The 12406-nt window shown below is 42.9% G+C and overlaps 1 protein-coding gene across 1 annotated transcript in view; it reads right to left on the reverse strand.

Annotated features, from left to right (window-relative positions):
- Positions 1-1864: 1864 nt before the first annotated feature.
- Positions 1865-12406, reverse strand: part of LOC119274275 — an 11717-nt gene continuing 1175 nt past the window's right edge. The window contains exons 3-4 of the mRNA XM_037554950.1: positions 2476-5633; positions 1865-2367 (exon numbers count right to left, since the gene is read on the reverse strand). Coding sequence (XP_037410847.1) covers positions 2364-2367; positions 2476-5633 — 3162 coding nt within the window. The 3' untranslated portion in view covers positions 1865-2363. The remainder of the gene's footprint in view (positions 2368-2475; positions 5634-12406) is intronic.

Below are 12406 nucleotides of genomic sequence, written 5' to 3' on the forward strand. Positions count from 1 at the left end.
TTCAATCAAGGTGAAAATACTGAACTGAGCTATGCATGGATGGTTCAATACAAGTTGGAGTTTCTTTATTAATTAAGTGACGGCAATATTGTTGAATACAAGTATTCCATGCTCATACTCTGCACTTTGACCTGTGTTGTATACCTATTTGATTTGGTACTGTAATTTTTCCCTTTGCTGGATCCTGGATGCATCTGAGGTGGTTGAGCATAACTAGGAACATTCATTCTTGTTCATCAAACTGAACTGGTCCTTGGAATCAATCAAGTGTTTCTTGAAAATCAAATATTGAAAGTGAGTGAAATTAATTGGAGTACATGGTTATCATTGGCTCATTGCAGGCAATACTGTTATCTCTTCTTCAGTATCTCCATGTAATAATCTTGTAATTAGAGTTCATGGTTGGAGAGCTTGTTCAGAAGCTGAGTATTCTGTGCTGACCCTGCTGGATTTGCTGCATCATTTGCAGCCAAATGTTCGCCAACTTTGGAAAAAACAAACGAACATCTACACCAAATTAGTCTCGTTACGAAATATAGGACAAACCAAGAACTTAGAAGTCGTTGCATGTTCAAATGTGCTACTAGTTCATTCAGCTGGCACTTTGCATCATATATCTATTACTAGCAGTTAAACTAGTAGCATCCGTCGCCAGTAGCTTCTGTTTAAAAATAGCAGTTGTTTGAATTCTCTCTCACTAATATCTAAACATGTGACCACTATAACCTGTTCATCACTCAGCAGTACCACAATACTTGAAACCACTACTTCAATACCCGGGGAATAAAGAAACAGTAGCCAGGCATTTGCAAGCCACACAGGCCGCTGCAGTCGAAGATGTCATGTTCTCCATACATTGTTTTTAAATGCATGATTATTATTTTAGATGTTACAATCATCCTTTTTGGAATGCTATCAACAATATTTAAAAATTATGGTAACAATGTTTTCACACTGCGTTATTTAAAAAAAATCACATACATTTAAATAAATTTCAGTTTTGTAATATATGTATTTAGGACATTTTTGAAAATACGAACAGAAGAAGAAAAAAACAGAGAAGGGAAACGGATTAGCACGAGGCAAGATGTCTCGCTGTGGACGAGATGTCTAGCTAGTGCAAGCTTCTCTGTCCTCCGCACCCCCTTCTGTTTTTGATGCAATGCGCAATGTATGGATGGATGATGAGTTGGTGACTGATGACTTGACGATGGACGGATGGTTGTATGATGTATGGATTGGTGTGGATGAATGGGAAACTGCAGTGAGATCTGAATTGAACCCTGTATGTTTCTTCGGTTCATTTGTGTGTTCTTTCTCTGAATCTGTAAACTCAACTACCATACCTGTTGTATTCAGAGTTGACTACCGTACCTGTTGTATTCAGCGTTGGATTGGTGTTTGCTACTGACCAGTTTCCACAGCCCGGCTAGATGATGGCAAATGCAAACAAGGTAATTAAGTTCGATATTTAATACCATCTGTCTACATTGATCGCTCAATCATGTTTCTGTGCTGATAATGAATTAATGATATGCTGCTGCATGTTGGCAATACTCAAAATTTCTCAGTAGTTAGCACTAGCTAGTTTCACAACGGAATAACTGCGACCGTAGTCAATTGAGCTTCTCCTAAGAAAATAGCTTGTGTTTAAAAATAGCAGTAAGATCATTGAAACACATGAGAACTGTAATCTGCAGTAGTGTCAGTGCAATACTTTAAACCACTATTTTGATAATCGGAAATAATAAAAATTAGCCATAACTCGGATGCTTGACTTGCACAGATTTCACAGATGGGCCAATTATTCACACACACAGAGCCAGGCAATTGCAACAACCAGCACAGATAGCTGCTGCTTTTTCATTTTTTTCATAGAAGTACAACAAACATACACACAAGTTCAGATAATACTACATAGTCACACTCATAAGTACAGCAAACACTCTCAAATGCAGCTAGCCATGTAGAGATGCATAGGCACGCAGCTGTTACAAACTTACAATTCCACACGCATAGCAAGCAAGCACTCATTAAAGCCACACACACACACACACACACAAATGCAGCCTGGTGGATGCACACACATAGCCGCTGCAGTCGCAAACCACACACACGCGCGTGCGTCGGCCAGGTCAATGTATGCAGGCACCAACCTGTCCGTCTCTTATTTGAAAGCCACAATATAACACAAGGCGAGAGCCACCATAAGCTCCCACAACAGGCATTAGCAACAACGCCACACAATATCAATCCAAGCAAACACACAAGCAAACCAAGCACTCGATTCAGCAGCAGAAGCAGGAGCACCCATCCATCGTTTTGATGTAGCGACGGAAGAAACTAACACGGCAGCGTAGAGTTCACCTAGGCGATGTGGGAGACGGCGAAACAAAATGGTGAGTAACTGAATGCAACCAGGAACCGGCACAATTGTACAAAGATGGACTCGGTAGTAATATGCATAGAGTGTACCTCAGAACGGAGGCCCTGGGCAGCTTCTCCTTGTAGTAGCGGGAGTGGACTGGCGCCTCGAAGTGGTCGGGGCGGTGGTCGTCGTCCCACTCCATAGTGTTCCACATGTCCTTCTCGACCTCGACCGCCGGCTTCTTCTCGCCTTGGCCACGGGCGCCCACGGATGGAAGCCGGCGCAGGCTCCAGCACCCTCTGATCTTGATGCTCTCGAGCATCGGGGCCACCATCTTGACCTCGCATATGTTCTCAAGCTTCGGGAGGTCATGCAGGTGTATGGTGGTCAGCTTCGGCAATCTTGCGCTGAGGGCGGTTATTTTCTCTGGGTAATCCATGTTTAGCTCGAAGACATGCACTAGGTCACCACAGTGGATGATGTGGAGGGTCTTCAAGCTGGGGAAGGACAAGCCATACAGCGGGACCACAAACTGGAGACGAGGGCAGGAGCGCAGGTGGAGGTGCTGTAAATTTGGAAAGGTATTGGCGGTGTGGGAAAAGAAACCCTTGTATGTAGCTTTACCCCAAATCCAGCGGGCCGTTAGGAGATCCGACGCCCAGAAGGTCTCCAGTACATTAAATCCAGTCGATACCGAAGGGAAGACGACATCCAACTCTGGGCACCTCTCCACGCAGCACCACTTAAGAGCAAACTGATAAAACTCATAAAGAGCAATTGCACGCATCGATACGTCATGTACATGCAGTGATTCAGCACTAGTTCCCACCAAATAACCTAGATCTCCTAGCAGTTCGCTCTCCACATAGCAGCTCCCTTTAGCAATCTCTATATGATGGTCCCGCTTTGTATTCGTCGGAGGTTGCGGGAAATCCTCCATCTGGGGATTGCCAAGCATGCTAAGGACATCACTATACGGGCCTGCTGGAATAAGCTGTTGCAAGCTCCCTTGATCACCTTCACTGGGGTCAACTTTATTCTTGCTGGTTGCTTCGAATTGAACAACTCCATCGTGCACAGGTGAGGAGGTGACATGGATATTATAAGAAACATCCTTCATTATGCCTTTTTGTACGTAAGGCAACAAGAGACCCTTCACAGAGCGAGTAAGCCTCGCATCCGCGGTAACAACATGCAATTCGAACTTGAAGGATTTGGTCATGTTGATGGATGGCCGAGAAGACACTGTTCCAACTCGGGTGTCTATGCACAATAACTCCAATTCTTGTTTTATCTCAGAGCCACTCTCGTGCATCGGAATTATTGCACGAAGTCGCGTGCATCCAATTAGAAATACTCTCTTGAGCTTCGGGACTTGCACCACCATAGTATTCAAGTCAAATATCTTGATTGCAATTCCAGAGAGGTCCAATTCCACAAGGTTGGGTAGCCAACACAAAAACAGGTTCTTCAATTGTGTGCAGCCTGCTAAGGAGATCTCAGACACTCTAATATCCATGTTAAAGTCTTCAATTGTGGACGGGCGGAATTGTTCCGGAGGTAGCGCAACAGTTTGTGTCCATTGAGAAGCTGGCCCATATCCATTAAAGCTAAAGGATTCAAGGGAGGAAGGAAGCCCGCCAACGCTTTCCAGTCCATTGCAACCATCAAGTACAAGCAACTGAAGGCTACTTGCCTTCGATATGCTTGCTGGAAGAATTTCCATTTCACTGTTCCCTGATAAGTCGAGTATTTTCATACTTGTCTTATCTACAAAAGAGTTATCAAAATCCTCTGATGGCTTCCACTTATATCTTGGTTTGGTTATCCGTAGCCTCTGGAGGTTAGGTAGTCGACCTTGTAGGTTACCTATGTACTGCTGACACCAGACTCCCTCTATATTTAGCTCTATCATGTTAGTCATGAGATCCATCTTTTCTTCACATAAGATTTCATTCCATTCTGTGTAACGTAGGTCCAACACCAATACGTTACATATATATGTCCACTCTGCATTATCCTCTCCTTCACCTGATTTACTATTTGTACAATGGTCCAATCCAAGGAATCTTAGGCTCTGACACTTCTGGAAAGGGGGTGATGCAAAATCGAAGGCACAGCAACTGAGAATTAGCACACCAAGCTTGTTGGCACATTCAAACAAGCCGTCTGGTAAACCTCGTTGTTGACTAGAACTTTCAAATGCCAAGAAGAAAGATGATGTCTCTACAGGTATAGTTCGCAAGCCCTGTATTTCCATATTGCTTTGTTCTTTGCGCATCAATATAGTTCGCAAATCCATTTTGCTTGATGTGAGTGATATCCAACGGTACGGACCTTCTTCATAGGCATGGTCATCTGTAACTAGCCAAAAAGGAGTCACGAAATCTCCCATGAACTCTTCAAGCACACCATCAGGCAAAGAGGAATCACACACCCAATTTATCTCTCTATGCAACAAATTACTAATATCCATTGCCCTGTCCCCTTGTATGATCGCATCACATATCCAGAAGTTGGAAGCATGACCAACCCAATTAAACTCAGTGACAGTGTGGAAATTATAATGCAGGAATAACTCATAGAGACAACAATCTGCGACCATTGTTGGGTCGATTTCTGGCACAAATGGATTGCGAGCAACTATGGCAACAGCTTGTTGATACAATAGTCGAAGAAACTCCCGCCATGAAAATTCTTTGATAGAATGATAGAAATGAGAGAAAGCATGAGTATATCTTAGTGCATCCTTTGAATGGACGTGATTCCTTCTGCTAAAGGTCCATATTATTATATTGTTGTCAAATATTGCAAGAGGAATGCCAAAGGTGCTTATGTCAACCTCTTCATCACTTCCATTAAGAAAAATCATCATCAACTTGGTGCCCCTCAGGGTTTGATTAATCACTTTCCCGACATTGCGTATCTCATTCCTTGAGCTTTCATCAACTCTGTTAAAATCATCCTCTTCATCCTGCTCATCTAGAATGGCCATAACTGAGTGGTCAAGTTGCAGTTCCTCTGCAATTGTCCTCTGCACTGCTCTTCTATTTTTCCACTCAGAGCAATCTACATAAATTATTCTGTCAAAGCATAGTTCTGCAGTGGTTCTCCTAGATGGGAGCACTTCTGCTATGGATCTAAGAATGGCGGACGCCCCGAATCCATCCCAACCATCAACATAGATGACCTTCATGTTGCTCTCGTATCGAAGAAACTGAAATATTTCCTCTCTGGCACCATCAACATCCTTTGACCAAATGGGCTGTTAAGGCATGTTAAGAAGTTAGAACACCTTTGCTAGCTGCACCGCTAATATAATGTATACTACCATTAGTGCATATCTGGACAAAGAAATTGCTGTTTGAACACTCATTTGAATCAGAATAATTAGTACTGTTTAGGTACAGTTATGAAAATCTAATGATTATTATCTATTTAGTTAATGCTGGACCACCAGATCAAAGGCTGAATCTTTTGCTTCTGTTTGAGAACTATCTTTATTTATTTTCTCATTTTTGTGATTTTAGTATCTAAATAGATGAATGGTGGTCGACTCAGGTGGCTCCGCACTGACTTGGATGCCGTGTTCTGAATGAGACCGGTGTTTGATCTCATCCGCTGGTTTTTTCACTGTGTGGGATAAGAACACCCGGTAGAAACCCTAGAGCTAGTCCAATCCCTGCTACTTCATTCAGTCACGTTGTTAGCTACTTCTATTTTACATGTTCAGTTAGCATCTTGGTTTTTGTTCAGTTAGCTTTGTATTTCCACACGAGGGCACGGTCTAATGTGTGTGTTGTTTGCTCTGCGTTTAGATATCCCTCGAAGTAGCCTGACTGCACGACCTAGTCACCGGAAATGCCCAATGGAGCTCGAGCTCCATGGTGGAGCACTTTATTTGAAAACTTTGAAATTCAAAATTTTAAGTTTTAGAAAATTTTGAAAAACATCACACATATACATATGGATGTATCCTACTTCTCTGGGAAGTTTCATGATGAAATATGTTTTTATGCGAGCTACAGAAAAATGACAAAATCACGCATTTCTAACACATGTACTGTTCACTATAAAATCACATGATTTTGTCTTTTTTGTACAAGCCACATAAAAACGTATTTCATGATGAAATTTGACACACATCTAGTATACATCTATAAGTACTTGTGTATTTTCTTCCAGATTTTGTTGAAACCTAAAACGTTGATTTTTGAATGTTTGAAAATAAAGGGCTCAATGGAGCCCGAGAGCGCTCTCGCCATCCTGCCGGTCATGATTGGTTAATGTGAGAAGTACCCCATGATCAATTTCCCTTATAGTTGAATAAAAGGACGAGAAAAAATTGAAAAGCAGCAGGTCTTGCATTGCACAAAATCCTTCTCTCTCGTGTGATCCACTATGTTTGCGTGTGTTAACATCCATAAGTAGTATCGGAGCATGTTTGCGTGTGATCCACTAAAACGCTCCAATTCTGTTCACATTTATATAACTTTATTTTCTACAACCGAAAATACAAAAATACTTCCAACCACACTAAACCGTAATTACTTATTACAACTAAAAGCTAGTGAGTTACTTTTAAGGGGAGCAGCCCCGGCCTTTGCATTGAGCGATGCACACAATCATATTATTAACTATTCAACAAACGTTTGCAAGAACATACAGCATCAAACAACACAAAGTCATCACCCACACTTACAAACTCGGTAATGGGGAATGCCGTAACACCCCACCATCTAGAGCCGGACTCACCGTCAATCTGCCTGCATGGCGTACCAGGAGCAAACACCCGGTGCAGCGGACCCAAAGCGTACACCACCTTGCACACGCTTCAGAAGTCGACGTGCAACGAGGATGGAGGTAGCACCTTCCCTTCTCCTGGATGGCTGGAGGTGGTGTGTGTGTGCTCCTCAGTTCGGGCTGGATGCGTCCGGATCTTGGACGGTCTTCGACGTACGGTGTGGGTGGAGGTAGCACCTTCCCTTCTCCTATATCAGAACCAACGACGCACGGGGTTGGGTGGGCACCGTTGGTACCGGATGCATGGGTGGTGGTGGAGGTTTTTTTGATCTAGGGTTGTTGTGCTCAGGCAGACCTGATCCGGGCCCAAGGCAGATCGGGGCCATCGTCCGGGGTAGGTGGGCCTTGGTACCGTCCGGGTGGTTTTTCATGGTGGTGGTGGTGTTACCGCTGCGTTGGTGCCCGGATCGGCGCCGGTGACCATGAACATGGCATCGTGTGAGCTCACTTGACCAAGAGCTAGGGGCTGGCTCACCGGCGACCATTAGCAGTCTCAGAGTCATGCCCCCTAGTGCATCAGGTATTGGCTAGGGACGTAGGTGTGGGTGCCTCCTACGGTGTAAGCGTCTACCCAGACTCGGGGACTTATGCTGGGCTAGGAGTAGATAGATTGTCGTCACTCTTCCTACCATGGTTGAGTGTGTTGTGGTGTGGGCGGTGCATGATATCGCGCGACTGGTACGCTAGGCCGGCAGCCCTGGATGGCGGACCACATGGTTTCTCTTTGGCGGGCATCATTGCAGTGGTGTTGGCGGCTCTCCTCCCGGGTTGTGTGGGCAACGGGACATGTTGCGATGGGTAGCTCGAACATGCCCTCCCTCTTGGTGGGCGGTGTCCTGATCCGGATATGGGGTTCTAACTTTGTCCCGCTCCTCCTGGCGGCCTCGTGGTGGCACGAGTGAGTTACTGAGGGAATGCACCGTGCCTTGGCGATGACGTCACCCGAGGGTGCCCCACTCTTATTGAAGATGTCGTTGTGGTTCTTCTCTCAGTGTCTGGGCTCGGAATGAAGAACTTTGTCCGGTATGGACTCGGCAGCGGCGACACTATGTGTTGTTCTCCCTCTTGGGGGCGTTGTCGTGGAGCTTAGGTGTGCTAGGTCATAGCGTAGGGGTGTTTAGTTCTTCCGGTGCTCGTAGCTAGTAGCATAGTCGCGTGTGTTCTGCATGTGCAGCATATCTCACGGTCGGCTTTGTAAGAGGGCTACCTCACCATCTTGTATTATTCGGCCGTGTACTTTGGTTGTTTCCTTATATATAAAGCGGGGCGTAAGGCTGTTTCTAGAGTGTTTCTCTCTTGATGCTTGTGTTCTTGTGTTTGTTTTAAGTTTCCCTACGAGGATCTCTATTGACTAAAAGAAGAAGAGTGTTGTCCGGTTAATTAGCAGACAACCGGATGAAAAACAACACACCCTGCAGGGCATTTCGACTGACGTGGCTACCCACAAAAGTACACACATGTTGTGAAGGAGAAAATTATCACCGTCACGGTTGACATCCGGTGTCATCATTATCACATCTTCATGAGCCAGCCACTCTGACTCTACCATCGACGACCATCAATGTAGCCCTCGCTTCAAAGAAGCATAGAGACCCATGTCGTCCTATGCCAAACAGTTAATCACATGTGTCGGCAACCAGTCATCTCCGACTCCATCGATGAGGATTGTAGGAGAAAAGTGTTTGGCCTTCGTCGAGCAAACAATGAATCTGACTAGCTGTCATGTATCATCGTTGTCGCGATGGCCCTCCTCAGCAGCCCTAACTTTAGAAAGATAAGGTGAGGCACGACAACCGATCAAACATGCCAGATGAAACCGACTACCAAAACCCTTCAAATTCCAAGGTCCGCTTGAAGCCACTATTATCGCCAAACAAGAAACCATGCCACATCGATCTGGGGCGCCATCCTAGATCCCCTGCATCAAGCAGTGAATGTTCCCGCAAACTAAAGACCACTCCAAAGACGATGCCTCCAGGGAGGACTGCGACACATGAGTGTCGCCATCACCCATTCCAGTAACCTCGAACTGGGGTTTCTCCTATAGTGCGAGGAAGGGGGGTATGGGCCCTCGAGCAACAATGTCTTCAAGATGGTGTGTGATTCTTACACGCGTCACTATCATCAGCTCCGGCCAAGGTCAGAGCAAGCCTTTCGCCCACATGAAAACCTTCCCTGGAATTGGCACACGAGGATCGCCGCCCGCTCGAACCACCACTGGCCTCACTACTTGAGCTCGAAGCTTGAGAAAAGTTCTTGGGATAAAAAGAGAGAAGTTTGAGAGATGATAAAGATTGTGATATAGAAGACCTCTCCTGGTTCCTTTCTTCGCTTCCACTTCATGGTTTTTCATTTATGGATGTTTTGTTTTAGAATCTTGGAGAGATTTCTTACTGTAGTTCAGTCCAGATAGGGGGATAAGTCACTACGAAAGCTACCCAATACCCACAAGGCACTAAAATTGCTAATTCTGCAAATCCACAGACCAAGCAATTATTTATAACTCTTATATAATTCGGTGCAAAAAGATAGAGGCGCTTTTCCTGAAAATTATTGTGTTGGTGAGTCTGATGGAACTTAAATAGCACATAAGTCTTGGACTTAATAAATTCAAATTATATGGTTCCTGGTGTTGAGCTTAGGGACATGAGCCTTGATACTACATTCTCCCTTTATGCTTATAGATAGGCTTGTAAATATCACTGATACATCTATATTGTTAACATATCAATATTGTGTTTTTGCCTACTTCATGGTTGTGTCAGAGTTGTGGACATGTGAGAAAAAAAAGTTATTATAGTGCTTGCATTAATATTTGTATTGACCTTTGTTATAGAGCCGGTGGAAGACAAGAAAATCATTCATCATTGAATATTTTGTTATTGCACATTTACATGAGCTTTTCATCATTTTCTCTACCACATGGAAGTGATGTGGGAGTGGAAGCATGTAAGTTGGTCGAATTAGTTTGTTCAGATGACGTATTAGTTTGCGAGTTTTTTTCTTAGAAGTACGGTGTTCATAATACTGTGTCATTGATCCAGAAATTTCAATAGGCCTTTCTACAATGTGCTTATAATACACTGAATTTACTGATGTCACCATCTATGCATTATTGGGTTTACAATAGGCCTCCGTCAGCATAGTTGGTAGGAAAGGTGATTCCAGTGATTGCTATTGTTGAGTATTGTTATACGCTTAGATGCCTCAAATGTGGTCCAAGGATGAATTTCATAGTCTGAAATTTACTACATTTACCGTTCAATTGAAAGCTTGGTTAGTGGTACATACCGTAATCTATATAGACTTATCTCTTTTTTTTTGGTATCTTGCTTTCTTTTAGGATCAATGGGGAGGGGATTTGACAGCTTGGAAATCCAAATCTTTCTTTCTTTTAGGGGGAAAAAATAAAAAAGAAATTATTTATAGCGTGGAATATGGTGCATCAAGTATTTGATATGGAAATTTGTACTTTGAATAGATTTGCTTCTTGGATTTAGGCTTCTTTTAATATCCATATGATATATGATGTAAGCAGCTTTCATTCCTGGTTTCTTATGATATTCCTAAAACTTAGGATGCAAACTTGATTATGAGTTCACGGTTTCAGCTGTTGCATCTGGATTTAAATCAGTTGCCAGTATGGGAATAAGGGTATAGCTTTCAGACTTCACACGTAGAGACTAAGATGGCACTTTGTAGTTGCTTTGTTTTTACCTGTTGTAGTATACAATAGTATTGCTATATAGCCATACCAATTTCAGAAATTATTCATTTGCCACTCAAGCTTATATTTTCCAATTCAAAAAATTAACTGAGTATGAAGTAAAGAACGTGATCTTGGTTACTGAAGGCTGGAGCCCTTTTCTTTCATTTCCTGGTGAGCTTTTTTACATCTGCATGTAAGGTGACAGAGCTATTACTTGTTGTTACTTAATTACCATGGATTAATTGTGACTCTTGATTTCCTATATGCTAAAAGCGATCAAAACATATATTTGCCTTGATTGGTATTGTTTTTTGAGCAGATGTATTAATATATATTGATGTGTTGCATGAGACAATTCATTGCTATTGGGCTAGTATGGTCCCTAGTTTTTGTGCTAGCAGCAAATTAATTGACACTGCATATATTTAGAGGCGGATTATTTTTATGCTTTAGTTTTAGTCGTACCATTTTTAAATAAATATAGTACATTCAGGCCTTGCTTTGTATTGTTATGCCTTCTTCCTTTCAAGTTAGTGGGCCACGGACACATCCATAATTACAATTGCATGTACATGTATCCAGGGTTTTCCTATGTTGGAATTTGTGACGGTTTTGCCCTTTTTTCGTTAATTAACTAGACAGTTCTCTTCTTCTTAATTAATGAAAGAGTCAAATATTTGGCCTCCATTAAAAAAAAACTATGACTTGGCTGATACATTGCTTGACTCCACACCCTTTCCACTCCTTGTGCAGTTTTACGATAAAAGCAAGGTTCGTCTTATTTTGATTTCAAGTTGACACTTAATTTCATCTTAAACAGAAAAAAAGAACCACCCTTCCGAAGGCAGTGCAATCTGGGGCCCTCTTTTTCCTACTGAGCCAAATTAATGAGAAAGCGAGCTATATTAAGCATATTCTTCTGAGCATCACTAAACTGATCATTAATTTCAGCCCACAGAGTATGTAACACTAATCAGCTTATGGTTCTTATGGTCTCTTAACCTACAAAATTCTGTTCATGTCACAGGAACGTCTTTTCTCATATATGTGGTCTACCGTAGAAAGCTTATTTTGTCACGTAAATTCGGTTTTATCCAAGTCATGTGTACCTGCTAATGCTGCGTTACTGCCTCTCCCTCATGCCATGTTTTGTTTCTCAAATGATATATGTATGAATATGTGAACATTGTGTTTACGGTTTGATGTATCGGCTGAAATATCCATCAGCACATGACTACTAAGACCAGACAGATACCTGATGAAACGTCAACCACTACACGGAGACGTCGACACCATTGAGATTAGCAGGTGGCAAGCCACCCCACTAACCTAGTATATATAATAATTCAAAACAAAAGAAGAAGAATGTTGGCACGAAGAATGAACTGAGTTTGCTCAGCTACTCTTTTCAAATTAGCCCAGCGACACAATTTTGGTGCACTACAGGAGATGAGCTCGTAGGCTCAGGCAAACCAAGAAAGTACGCATCACCGATCCATTTTTTTTCACTATGCATGAAGGATAAG

This window comes from Triticum dicoccoides, chromosome 3B (assembly GCF_002162155.2).
Source record: "Triticum dicoccoides isolate Atlit2015 ecotype Zavitan chromosome 3B, WEW_v2.0, whole genome shotgun sequence".
Lineage (NCBI taxonomy): Eukaryota > Viridiplantae > Streptophyta > Magnoliopsida > Poales > Poaceae > Triticum > Triticum dicoccoides.